The following is a 14,578-nucleotide window of genomic DNA, read 5'->3' on the forward strand; positions in this document are numbered from 1 at the left end:
TTCAGAATAAAATATAAATTCTCAGATTCAACCTTCAAAAAAATGTTCTTAATTTTTTTTTCTTCCATTGGCCCTCATATACTCCTTTATTCTTCCAGCTGATTGGGAAGAGGGCCTGGAAACTGGCACATGATCCTTCAATTCACAACTGCCCAGGAGTTTTACTCCTGTTTTTATATCCTCCTGCCTCTTTACATCAGCCATCAAGGAGATGCTCCTTGGGCTGGAAACACTTAACTGTGCTCCTTTTGGAGCATGTAACTGGCTCCTGAGCCCAGCTGCTGGGTTGCTTTTGAGAGGATTCCTTCTTCCTAGGGGCTGTAAACGCTGAGAAGTTAATTGTTTTTCTTTCTACTCGTTTCCAGCTCAAGAGAAGAACAGAAGAATGACACACCACAGAAACAAATATGAAAAAAAATAATTTATTCTTACTGTAATCAGTATCAATAAAATAACCATCCATAAAATTAAACACGTTACACGTAGTAAAATAAAATTATAATAAAAATATATAAATGCATAGTAATAAATACAACAGTCAAACATTAAAAATAAACATACAAATAAAGAATGCCTCCTTTTTTGATCAGAATATCTAGATATGGAATTTCCTTGGAACTACTGTTCATTTGAAACTTAAGATGCTTGCCTCTCTCATTTAGCCATTCAAGAAACATTTTTAAAGTCCCATCATCATCTTCTGTCCATAACAAGACCATCATCAATATCTTTTCCAGAGTAAAACATGTTCCTGGAAAGGATATTCTGATCCAAAAAGGAGAGATTTTATATTTGTATTTTTTTGGTTTATTGGCTGTTGTATTTACTACTACACATTTTTATAATTTTATAAAAATGTTATTTTACTATGTGTATCACTGGGGCCGATATTCAGCTGCGGAGCGGCTAGTTAAGTTAGCCAGATTCACCTATTTGGCTAACTTAACTGGGATATTCAGTGGCGAGGCAGCACCGCTGAATATACCCAACTATCTTACAAGTTAGCTGGTTAGTTATACACTGTTCTGCCTCTGAATGTCTGAGGGGTGGATTTATCAAAATGCGGTAAGTACCGCATGCGATAGCAAAAGGGTGTGTTTTATGCTAATATAGCATTTATTGCAATTTGCGCTAATAACCTGTGCGAAGTGGTAAGTTAGGGCAAATTGCGATACCATTTTCAAATTCTGCAATAAGTGCCAGACCTGTTGTATTTCCTTCATTCAACCACCAGGGGACCATAGTTATTGGTCCTAGACGAGAGCGAGAGTGAGAGACAATAATATCATGGCCCATAGGTAGGTATTTGTATCCCTATGGTAGGCCCACCTAGTAACTCGAGGTGGGGTTTAGGTAAGAGTGTAGGGGGTTCTCTCAACCTAGGTTGAGAGAACCTTGCCCAAATCTCATCTTGGAGTGAGTTTCCTCACTCCGAAGGCCAGCAAATCTTCACAAGAGACCACTGTTCTGTTCGTAGGTGTCACGTAGAATGTCAAAGTGGCCCCTAACCCCCTACACTCTTACCTAAACCCCACCTTGAGTTACTAGGTGGGCCTACCATAGGGATACTAATACCTACCTATGGGCCATGATATTATGGCCAGTCTCTCTCGCTCTCTCTCTCCGTCAATTCACCTGAAATAGGACTTACGGGAGACATCGCAAATGGCGATGAAACCTTACCGCACAGTCACGGCAGCTATTGGACAGCCTAATGCAATCCAAAGAGGTAGTTAAAATCGGCGTTATGGCTGTACGATAGCTCTTCGCAGACAGGCTAACCCAGCCCACTCTCCGCCCCTAACTCCTCCTATTTTCTGAATTTGCATCGCACCATATTGTATGGTGCGATCGCATGCGTTAAACACGTTTTCGCATGTGATAAGCCCTTAACACATGCGAAAACGCCTTATCGCATTTTGATAAATGACCCCCTGAGTTAGCTGCATAACTGATGCAGCTAACTCCACTCCTCCTGGTAACGCCTCCCGCCCGCCTCTGACCCATCCCCAATTTATGTGGCTAGAATGTAGCCATATACAGCAATCAATATTGCCGTTTTACCATTTCGATGGGTAACTTTTCAGTTATCCATCTAAATGGCTTTTGAATGTTGACCTCAAAGTATTTATTTAATTTTTCGGATGGTTATTTTATTTTTATACTGATTCCTTTACACAATAGTGTTCATTATCTATTACTACTCCTTTTTCATCTCGGTCTCTGTAGCGTGCCACTCTTCTGTTCTTTCCCTATTGATTGTGGTCTCTGGCCTCTGCTTTTTGCTCCAGCTCAAGAGGAACCAAGGCAGGGATCCTAGTGCCATGAGCCTTCATTCACAACTAACAGGGGATTTTTCCACACCTGTTTTAATAGGCCACACCCTCTCATTGCTCCTAGCCTGATGATTGCAGCAACAGTCCTGTCAAAGTACAGGATAATAACATTTTACAGAGTAAAGGGAATTCAAGAACTGAAAGATCAAAATATGAAGTTGCAGAGAGGCAAGTTCAGAGGAAATGAAAAAAATAGTTCTTTATAGAGCGTGTGGTGGATGCCTGGACTAGCCTACCAGCAAAGGTGATAGCAACCAAAACCATAACAGAATTTAAACATGTTAGAGACAGAGCACAGTGGTGAGGGTAGGGGTGTGTATGTGTGTGTGTGTGGGGGGGGGGGGGGGGGTGTTACAGGCAGAGGGGAGCTCATGACATCTGCTGAGTCATATGGAGCTTCAGAAGGTCAAAGAGGGAAGAAAATCAGACAACGAGTAGAAAAGCAGTAGTATGGGTGCATCAGACTTTTAAGAAGACCACAGTATCCTGCATGGATCAACCGTGGTTATAACCCTAACAATAATGAGCTTGGGATGGCTAGATGTTTCAGATGACAGCCGCATTAGCTCAGGTCACTGTTTGGAAAGCATAGTGGCAAGACATGGGTGTTGGATTAATTATGGGACTTGTGAAAACCAAAACAGGAAAGCAACAAGGCTTCAAATTGACTATGGGTGGAGCTGGTGGAGACCAGCATCTATGATAGAATTTAAACATGGGACAGATAGAGGGCACTGACAGAAACAGGGTTGAAACAATTGGGGGGGTTGAATTTAGTGTTGGTTTAAGTACTGCATTGGAATTTATATTCTCATTTACCCAGACTGGTACAGAACCAGAGATAAAGACAACTGGGCAGACCATAAGGGCCAATTGGTCCTTACCTGCCATTGTCTACTATATCATCAGGGGCAGTCAACTCCAGTCCTCGAGAGCCACAAACAGGCCTGGCTTTCAGGATATCCACAATAAACATACATAAGATAGATTTGTATACGTTGGAGGCAGAACATGCAAATCTATCTCATGCACATTCCTTATGGATATGCTGAAAACAGGACCTGTTTGTGGCTCTCATGGGCCGTATCATTAGGTTACCAGGTTTCAGATAATCAAATACAGTCATCTGTACATAACCTCCTGTCTTGTCCTTAGGTTTAGGAAGAGAGTCCGTTTCGATCAGGGTTTCAGTTGCAGGGTTACCATCAGCATCGCCCCTTCCAAATTCATCCTTGGAGCCATAGCCTTGATCAGACTGCCCTCCTGTGGCATGGATTACAAACGTGGATGTGAATAGGGGGCTTCTTGCACAGGGCAGGCCCAGCACACAACAAATACATGCAGCATCCATGCACACTACCAACACCAACAACAGTGAAGAAGGGACGTGGTTCACTTTACAAGGTAGCCCCCCTCCCCCCACTTATACCAAACCCCTCTATAAAACAAATCTTCACATTACATGAAAAGGCCTATCCCTCAAGGAACCCCCTCCCACCACTTAGAGCAGCTCAGTTCTGTGCCAGCACCTTCTCTTTGCCATGGATTTGCCGATTTCCCAGTCACCTGCTAAAGAGGGAACTACTGTATGCTGCACATGTTTTAAATCACAAAGGCCTATGCTTTTAATAGCCCAAATTCAAAGCCCCTGCGGTTTTTCCTCTTTGTCTCTCTGTTCCTTACCCACCTGAAGGCAAAAGATTCAGGAATGAGTGGATTGAAATTTCTGATAACTCATGCAATGCCCCCAGGATGTGCGCCCCTGTCCCCCTTTGGGATCACTTTTTTAGCATAAGCTTGACAGTACTGAAAATGGCCCTAATAGCTTTGCTTCGATTATGAAATGTGCCAACCTGATGATTGCTGGGCTGGTGTCGTATGAAAGTAGCAGAAAAAAAAAGATCCCCCAAAGCATCCTCTTAGCGTAAAGGAAGTCATTTAAAGAACCAGAGTGCGTGGCACATCATCACCTGAAATACAGTTGTGGCCGGAAACACGAACGAATGCAGTCTTGCAGAACTACTGCAACATTAAGAGGCCTGCTTTGCAAATTTGTTTTAATTGTAGATGCACTTATTGTCTTTCTCTGCCCAAAGCCAATTTACTGACACAGCCTCTCTCTCCCCCCCACCCCCCACCCCACCCATCTTTGTACATCGGTGAAAGGATCCTGTCAATAAACGGGACATTACCTGCAACAACACTCAGGGGCAGAATTAACGTGCATGCGCCTCCAGGCCTTCACAGCACTCAGGTCTGTCTGCACCCCACACCATGAGAGCCAAGGGCTAAGGCAGCACCCAGAGACAGCACAGAGCAACAAGCAGAGCAACAGAAAGCAGAGAAAAGGAGACTTCAGTACACAAATCAAGTACATCCCGAAGCAGCAGCAGCAGCACAGGACAGCCCTGGCGTCAGCATTTAGGAGACCTGCAACCAGGAAGCGCTTAAAATGATTAATGGAAGCAAAGAACGGCAAGTAGAACCACAAAGAGGAACACAGTGCATAGGGGAGACCAAGTGTAGAGGGGCTGCAGCACAAAGCACATCTTAATGTCATCCTTAACCCTCTTCTGGTTTAGATTTTCTTTAGGCAAGGGCAGGACGACGCAGGCGCATGCGTTCATGGCAGTCGCCCAAGATGCTTCAGCTGGCTGCCACATTCCCATAACGAACAGGGAACACCCTGCATCCGAAGAAGCGGACTCTGTCCTCGAAAGCTCATGCCTCAATAGACTGGTCAGTTTACGAGGTGCCAGCCACCTCTCCTCATTTCTGCCGACGTAGTTATACGTCTGCTCCTCTTTTGCCTCCCTGAACCCCACATCAAAAACAATGACACCACCACCACATCACAGAATGAAAAAAAACCAAAACAAAACAAAACAAACCCCAACTAGGCTTACAAATAAATTAAATTATAGCTTAGAGAATGGGTAACTCCTCTCTGCCTCGTAAGAGGGGTGCATAGTCTAATCAACTCAATGCGATCAGTTTTTGTACCTTTTCTGCTTTCCATAGAGAGGATTTTTTTCCCCCTTCTGTGACACACGTGAACGCCTCTCGGGCACTAATCTTTACATGCTCCCCCCACCCCTTTCAGAGAGTCTACTGAGCTTGTACTCCAGACAAATATCAGCAGTGAAAGAGCAAGCACATTACTGCTTCAAAGGGAAAGTGCAGCCAGAAAAAAAAACCAAAAAACCCCAAAAAACACTTCACCGTCCCAGCAGCGATGGATTTACCATTTTGCTGCCCATAAGCACCAATGGGGCAGATGCAATAATTGTGTGCTGAAAGCTCCCTCTTGGGGGCACCATGCAATATTTAAATTAGGGGGTCACATTATCAAGGAGGCGCTAAGGTCGCTTGCACGCCCCTAGCATCTCCTTGATAAAGGGAGTCCGCGAGCGGCAGCCGTCCGCCTGTTAGGAAGAGAGACATCAAATTTAGCGGCGTCTGTTGTCCTAAACGGCGGACAGCCAGGGGTTCAGGAAATGGATGCTTGTCAACTGAGCGTCTGTGTTCTGCACCCGACTGCTGGCGCTTTTTTTTTTTAAACTTTTTTTTTTTTAGACAGATTTCTTCCTCATACTTAATATCGCAACGATACGAAGTAGGAGGCTGTACGGAAAAGTAGTTTTTTCTGCTTTTCTGTACTACTTTTAGGAGCGCTCAGCAACTAACACCTGCTTTGGGCAGGTGTTAATCCCTGAGCGCAAAAATGTGCGTCTGAGACGCACATTTTTTTCTGCATGTGGAGTGAACAGCTAATAGGCTCATTCCCTTGCATTTGCATGTGATGAGCACTATTAGATTCACTCCGCGTTGGACACACATTGTGGAGGTGCTAATTCCCTTACTGCATAAGGGGATTACCTAACCCCTATACAACCCGCTTCCAAATGCGGGTTATTCAGCACGCTCGGCTGAGCGCTCTGTATTGCATCGGCCCCATTTAGTGCTGTTGCCATTGCCGCCGCCGTGCCCCCCCCCCCCAGAGCAGTAAATCTTAAAACAACTGGGTGTTCACCCACCTTCACAGTTGAATTATTAATTCTATTCTGACCAAAGAATAGCATTTTAGCTATGCTAACCTCATCAATGTTTGGATTTTATGGATGTTGAGCTTGTTCCCTATCTTGAACAATGGAAAGTACAGCTATAGGCTTCTTTACTCTGCTCTATCTGCTCCAAGCTTGCGCTCACCCACCTCTTCTCATCTCTCTAAGTGACAGCAGAAGAGGGCATGGAGTTGGGAGCAGGGTGGCTTTTCTTTGCTCTCTGCTCTGGCCTCATCCCTCGCCTCCTTTTCCCCTGCAGGCTGAAGCAGGAAGCAAAGGCTGTTCTGTGCTGAGCGAGATTCAGCACAGCTGGGAGGCAGCACATCTTCCGCTGGCTTGCTGTCGCCAGAGTTTTTGCTGCCCTAGGCACAGGCCTAGTGAAAGCCTGTTGGCAAATCCAGGCCTGAGCCCCAGTAATAGGCTGCTTTTTTTTTTTTTTTTATAAAGTCCTCAGGAGAAATAATTTGGCAACTGTCCAACCCCTCCACCCCAGCAGTTTACAGCTGTTTTGAGTGAGTCCTCGTGGTAGCAGCCCATGACTGCTGGGAGCTGAAGGTGAGGATACCAAGTAACAGAAGCCAGGGATGGGGATGGGGCTGTGTTTCTAAGATAAAATGTATTTTTTGAAATCTCCTTAAGAACAACAATGGCTTAATTTTTTTTTTTTTTTGGGGGGTGGGGTGGGGGGGGAAGAGGGAAGGGAACGAAGCAGAGAATTTTTTTTTTTTAATTTAAGGTAGCAGACCCAGCAGGCCAAATGTCATCACTCACTTGCCAGTTTTGTAATTATTACCACACGCCCTCATTTAATTATTATTCTGGAAAGAAATGAAACTTCTGTAGCAACATCCACCAACATCCTGCTCCAAATTCAGTTGCTTAAAAGGAAACCTCCCCTACTATCAAAAGTATGTGCTGGCGACTGGTTCCTCTGGCAACCAGTCAAATTTACACGTGGCCTGCTCAGACCAATTCAAATTCAGGAGAACTCCTATAATGTAATACGGCATTTATCTTTGCCTCTGCCCCTTAACCCAAGATTATTTTTCATTTACTATCGTCTCTAAACTGCAAGAATATGAAATAAGAGAAAAAGTATATATAAATATCTCTCTATGCATATCTGTGTGTATACACATTATAACACAAATCTCCAAGTAAACTTCCATACTATACAGATGTAATATACTAAAATACAAGAAAAAACACCTGATTAATATTTTTTTCCCCTCAGAAAACTCTGCTTGAAGCACCAAGAACAAATTTAAATAATTTTGAATGGGTCCGTCGTACCAGCCTCTTACTGCTCCTGGGTCAGACATGATGATCTGTTTCTTGTGGCTTTTTGCTTTTTTTTTTTTTTTTTTTTAAATCTATCATCTTATCTCCACACCCACATTTCTCCCTCTCTGCGCTATGGATGTGCTTTAGAATAAAAGACAAGAGTACATAAGTAACCAGACTGACCGACTCGGGCATTCTACATTTTCTTTCTGAAAGGAAAGCACACGCCACATTTTTAAAGCATTCGCAAACGGCACAAGCATTAGAAAAGGTCAAAAGAGAAAAAGCAAGCTCTTGCAAGAGATTGGCAAAAAGAGAAAGAGAGGTTACCGGTGCTAGTGGTGGTTAGTGGAAACCCCGAAGAGCCCGTGTTAGAGTGGGTATCAGTGGAATCAAGCCGGATTAGGTCCCTGACGAAGAGGGTGTGCTCCCCAAAGTTAGCATCGTTAGAGCTCTCCAGGTTACCGAAGCTCAGCACATCCATAACATTCCTGCCTGCGGCGGGCTCTGGAGCTAGAGAAAGCAGAAAGAATACATTGCCAACATGGGTCCTGCCAACCCCTTTAAGTCCATCACCCGGGATTGCAAAGGGCATTTTTATTTTCCTGGGCTGCGTTAAGAGCTGCCAACCAGACAGAGCAGGCCCCCCGAGCCAGCGGCGGCAACAGCAGGGAGAGAAGGTCCGGTGCTGGTGCTGCCTAGATCAGGAACAGGGAGGTATGGTGGATTGAGAATGAAAGCGATCAGGCTCTGGGGGGGTCTTTGGAGGTATCTCTTTCCTCATCTTCCTTGCACATTTCCAGTTTTAGAGGAAAAGAACTAAGAAGGAAAAGGAAAGAGGGCAGCACTGGGAACCCTGACATGGTGCATGGCCTGGAACGAAGAGAACGTGTCAGTAGCTTAGCGAGTTGGCCTCCAGCAGGTCACAGCTCCTTCTTGCCAGTGGTGTGGTCTGCCTGGGCATCCATCCCAATAGATTACTGTCCTGCTACTCTTCAGTGTTTAACGGGTCAGGGGCTCGTGTATAGGCCCAGTCAGCAAGTGGAATGCTCTCAGGCCCTTGTAATTACAGTGCAACTCTGATAAACCACAATTCTGCTTTACAGCTGGAAAGATTGGCTTCTGACATATGAAAAAAAAAAAATGCCACGTTTCCCTCATCTGTGCCCAGTTTCAAAAATTACATGACTATTATTTGCTGCCTACCAAACTTTCAGATATAATAAGCACCTTCCTTCCAAGGGAAAAGCTCTCAAAGCAGAATTGGCAATTGGGCAATAAAGGAAAGTAAAAATAAAAATCAACCTTATGGATAAGAAAAATTCTTATGTGTCAGTTGACTTTTTATTACAATTCTCCATCAGCACAGATGGTATGTCCAGTTTAGGAAGTGTAATAGACCAGAGCCTCCACCCAGTCCTCTAGAGTGCAAAACACGTCCATCCCTCCTATCTCCTCACAGCAGCAGATGCACAGAGAACCTTCCTGCCAAGCTAAGAATTTCCCCAATTAGAAATATACCAGAGTTGGTCACCCCTACTCTCTACCATTCCCCCTCCCCCCCCCCTCCATTATTCTTTAGACCTTAAAATTTTGCACTGAATTTCCAAACTGTCAATTTCAGACACGCACGATCTGGATGCAGAGCAGGCCCATGGCTAATCAGATCTCATCTTGGAAAGCACTGATCCTATCACTGCCTATTGCAATGGTCTAATCATCCTTGCAATAACTGCAATACCTTGGGAGCTTTTTGTTGACTCTGGAAGACATCAGATTCATGGCGGAAGCCCTAACGAGGGCATATCCTCTGGAAACACTTTGTCTTGAGTTTTCATTCTCTCCTGGTTCAGGAAAGTTCTGCTTAACTAGTTTTGTTGAACACAGAACCATCTTGATAACCTGGTCAGGTGGTATTCTGCCCATTTGAGTACATAAGATCTGCCACCATCTGTGCATGTCGTGCCTCTCTCCTTGCTCATTCAGGATGGCAATTGTGACCTGAATGTCCGATGTCCATGCCATGAAGAGTAGCATGGAAAATTTGTAAGGCCAAAAAATACTGCTCTGATCTCCAGCCAGTTCACATACCTCTGCTCAGACCTGGACTACTTTCCTTGGGTTGAGAGGTGACAACAAGTAACTCCCCATCTAAGACAACTTATATTTATGAGCATATATACTCAAGTCCAATGCTGTTAGGGTTACTCCTTGCTGAAAACTGGAAGGGAGATTCCACAGGAAAAAAAAAGAACAGAATTGTGAGCTAATGAACAGACAAATCTTCCTTTGACATATATCAACTGCACGGTCAAGTCGGTTTGGGAAAGGATGTTAATTAAATCCTGCCCCAGGAACCATTTCTATAGTAGAACCCACAAGGCACAATACCTGGATGCAGATGCCTGTCATTGTGAGCTTGCAGCTGCTGAACCTCTCGGGCCAGCAGCTTCCTTTTGCCCTGGGAGCAACAGCAATAGTCCCAGATGACTTAGAAAACAAGCACCCAGATGGATAATGTCCTGGGAAGAATGATAAAAACTTTTCTGTAGCTTCATCATCCCCTATGGGTTTATCACCCAGCTGATTCAGTGTAGAAGGTTACTCAGTGTACAGACAACTCTGTCTCGAGCTGTATTAGACACCTAGCACATGTGAAGGAGTATACAGAAGAAAACACCAAAATACCTTAAAGGATCAGAACCAGAGATCTGGCCCAGTCCACCTTAAGCCTAAGACAGCATGGAATGCTTATCTGGACAGAGGACCCTGGGAAGGTATATAAACAGCCAAACCCAGGAGGGAACAGGAGGCCCAGGGCAGAGAAGGATGCCTAGAGAAAGAGAGTACTGCTGAACTGTGAGTTGTGATACTACATTTGTGTTGTTGAACTGCAAAGAATAGCAGAGCTGCTTTTGTTTGTTTTCTTGTCACTAATAAACTTCTTTATGTAAGATTTCTGCCAGAGTCCAGCCTGAATCTGTCCTCTGGCTACCCTAAAACCACTCACTGTACCACAGCACAATCTAGCTCACTGACAATATCATCCAGAAATAAACCATGCACCAGAAGGGAAGGCTAGTACTATCAAACTTGCTTAGAGCCTTTGTCGATCAGCAAGAAATTTAATAAAATCTTCATGAAGACCCTGGGAACTATAGCAAGCAAAATGCAGAGATGTGCACTGAAAATGCAAGATCACTGAGCAAAAAAGCAGAATTTTTTTTTTTGACACTTCACTAATTAGTATGCAAAAGGTAGGCATCTTGCTGGTATAAACAGACTAGAAAAGCTCCTGGAAAAATTGTCTGAACTATGAAGCATGGAGACTCCATCCTGAGGTGACTGACTCTTACATAGATCAAGGTTTCCCAGCCTTTTCAAGCCGAAGGCATGTCTACATTAACAAAAATGTCATGTTGCACATCTGCCTCAAATGGGCAGGCAGTCAGACATAAACAAGGCCCATATGGTCAAAAGAAGAGCTAGGGAAGCCCTAGAAACCTCATCAGTTTCTCAAGGGTGAGAGGAAGCTTGTCACAGTGGACCAGTTCGAGAGAGGCTGGTATGGTGCGGGCAGCTGGGCTCACTTAATTACCTTGGTCGCTGCATGTGACTGCCAGAGCTGCTCCATTTTTGCCCAATATTCAGAGCACGTCACATCCCATGCTCAATGCATGCTGTCCCTGTCTCACTCAGCCTGGGGATAACACAGAGGCTGGATGGCCTCAAAGGAGGTGGGCTCAGAAGGGGAAGATGAGGAGATGCAGTGTGCAATGTATGTGCTACACAAAACAGGACCAAGCTCTGCAGGCTGCTCATTAATTTTCTTTTATGTGGGCGTGACTAGTATATGTCCATGATGATAAAGATATTCCATCACCAGAGCTGTTCCTTTATGAAACGGAGGACTCATGCTGTAGCTAGGAAGGAGAGGCATGCACAATTACAAAAGATTCTCAGAAAGGAGCTCCTACACATTTTAAGAGCCACCTCTAGTGTCTCTTGTTCCTAGGAGGTGCTAGCCTGGATCTAAGCATCAGGCAGTGGTGACTTTTCCATGCAACAGCTGATCAAGTCTGAAGGCACAAGGGAAACACCAGACAGATATTCAAAGACATCAGGACCAAGACAGGCCAGAAAAAGTCAGATCTCTTGGGAGACTGAAAAAAAATAATTGAAATATATCCCCAAGAATATTTTTCCCCAAGCATCTGGGCAGATTGCCTGCATTTTCTTTGGTTGCCAGATGGTCTGGAGCAAAAGCAGCTTTACTGAGTCCTGAGGAGCTCTTGAACTGAAATGGAGAGGAGGGACAAAGAGGAAAACTATCAGGTACCCATCATTCATAAGATCCATGACCAATCAAGTGCTGCATAAATTCATTCTGCACAAGAAAAACATGTCTTCAGTCTTCTCCCCAGTGCTATGAACTTGCGGGCCCATGGTATAAGGGTTTGTCTCTGCCATTGAGCTTGATCAGGCACTTCCATGTCCTCTAGAGTTGAAGTGCTGGGAGAGATCCAGAAAACTTGCTCTGAATTAACATAAGAGCTATTTCCTGTGAAGAGCTCAGTTTGCTGAGTGAGAAGATGGCAGTCGCCTTCTGTCTGTACTGAGGAAGATAAGCTTTCCTTCCCCTCAGTGAAGTCAAGAGCAATTCCTTCCAATATGAACCAAACAAAGAAAAACTCTAAGCTGAAACAAGGGTAACAAAGTGTGTCTGTAGAAGCCTATGCGCCTATAGGGGAATAGTTTGGAGTTCGCCTTGGTCCCTAGACTTCCTTGGGCAAACAGGGAGCTGTAACGCCCCCCCCCCCCCCCCAAAGGCACTGAGCTCAGCTCTACATGCCAATGGCAGGGCATATGAAACGAAAAGGGAAAAAAAGGAGTGCTATCCTGCTCATTTAGAACAGCTCTTGGGTACTGCCCGGTTGCGTAGACCCCCAAGACTATGCTCCAGGCAGCCCAAGGATGGTGGTCTTCCACCCTCGCGTGGTCCTGCTGTTGGTGGCCTCAGATATTCTCATGGATTAGGTCGACTCACTTACCAAAATGTCTGTGGTTGGTGCCACCAGTACCAAACTCCTCATCATGGCAGATCTGATGCACCTCCCCCGCAGGGACCCCACCTGACCGCAGTCCATCACCCACGGCTACAGTTAAGACTAATGCCACTGCAGCAACATGGTCTGTCCAGGATAAGACCAGAGCAAAAAACTGGCAGGAAGGTTTTGTGTGCTACTGCTGTGAGGAGTGAGGCAAGCGCCTTCAACATTTCTCTCTAAAACAGATTCTAGTGGGTTTCAGAACTAACAAATAGATATACATTTTTTTTTGTTTTCACTCAGTGGAAATTCAAAGATGATTATGCTGCATTTAGCAAGCTGTTAGTTAACAGTTGAAGTCTTGCGACACTGAATTAACAAAGCAACATATAAAGGTTAGACAAATATTTGCTTAAAAAGGTTGGTTTGAAAAATCTTTTATACAACAATTACTGGAATCAGGCATCAATACCAATATTGTGTACAACATTTAATCTCTCTAATAGAATCAACAATAAGAGATTGAATCCTCTTCACTAAATACAGTCCATGGGATCAACGCAAGATTAGTTATGAACAATATTTTCCCGAGGAAGACTGGACGGCAGAGGCCTTTGTAGGGTCAGAGAGAATACAGGATATAGCAGAAGAAGAACAGAGACATCATTGGAACAACTGTCCTGTGAAACAATTACAAAGTATCCTTTCTTGTGGACTGAGATTCAACTGTATTCCTTTTTAATGAAGGTATTTTCCATTGACTCATTTGTAATTCACAAAGTATCTTTCTTCAAGTCCAGCTCTACTGCAAGTGTGTCATTGTTTCATTACAAGCAATCTGTATATATTTTGACAATGTTTTATGTTGATATACATTTATAACATGTATAGATAACAATAGAGAGTTTAGAAGCTATATGAATGAGGAATGATTGACTAGGGCAATTGATAAATTGTGTGTGTGTGTGTGTGTGTGTTATTATGCAAATTTTATTTTTTGAAATATTTTTTGAATAGTTTTGATATTCTTTGCCATTTTGTAATAAAACTTGCAACATTAATCGTCTTTCTAATCATTTAAAATATTAGTGGTGTTACTCTATTTTAGGGTTCTCTGACAGATATACCATTTTAGGTATCCACATACTATTTTTTATTTCATTTAAAGCTTTGATCCAATATACTGTTGCTGGATTGCAAATTCTGCTAAAACAAACTAATCCTTCCTCCTCCAAGGTTGATCCCCTTCCATTCAAGTTCATCAGAAATCATGAAGTTGGTCTGCTATCTTTTTTAGTTGATATTGTAAATTCTAGAATTGAACTTAAAAATGTACCCCAACTACTGAAAACTGCTGCTGTTAGGCCTATTTTGAAGAAGCAATACCTTGATCTCACAGAGAATTATCAACCCCTCTCCAATTTGCCTCCACATTCTAAGATCATAGAAAAGGTAGTACAATCTCAACGGTCTAATTTTTTGGGTGCTACTTTTGTCTTACACCTGAAACAACTGGGTTACAGGAAAGGGCAATAGCACCTTAACCGCCCTTACTGCTCCGATCAACAAGATCAGTCTACATGGATATGGGAAAATCGCTTTATTGGTATGACTAGACATGAGCTCTGCCTTCGATATTGTTGACCATCAATTGCTCCTTGACCACTTATCAGATATAGCATTTGAGCTCAATTACTTAGCTAGTTTACATTTTTTTTTAACATCCAGACCTTATTCTGTTACCTGAAATTCATCAATGTCTGCAAACAGTTTCACTAGCTGTGGTGTTCCTCAAGAGTCTGTTCTTTCAAATATTTTAATATTTTCCTTGTGCCCTTAGCCATCC

The 14,578-nt window shown here is 43.6% G+C and overlaps 1 protein-coding gene across 3 annotated transcripts in view; it reads right to left on the reverse strand.

Annotated features, from left to right (window-relative positions):
* DENND4C (DENN domain containing 4C) overlaps nt 1-14,578 on the reverse strand; it is a 233,808-nt gene that overhangs the window by 83,282 nt on the left and 135,948 nt on the right. For 2 of the 3 annotated variants that reach the window (XM_029607079.1, XM_029607072.1), the window contains exons 20-21: nt 8,015-8,197; nt 3,474-3,599 (exon numbers count right to left, since the gene is read on the reverse strand). In XM_029607079.1, the coding sequence (XP_029462939.1) occupies nt 3,474-3,599; nt 8,015-8,197 (309 nt within the window). The remainder of the gene's footprint in view (nt 1-3,473; nt 3,600-8,014; nt 8,198-14,578) is intronic. The other variant, XM_029607087.1, reaches the window with a different exon arrangement.

This window comes from Rhinatrema bivittatum, chromosome 1 (assembly GCF_901001135.1).
Source record: "Rhinatrema bivittatum chromosome 1, aRhiBiv1.1, whole genome shotgun sequence".
NCBI classification, from domain to species: domain Eukaryota; kingdom Metazoa; phylum Chordata; class Amphibia; order Gymnophiona; family Rhinatrematidae; genus Rhinatrema; species Rhinatrema bivittatum.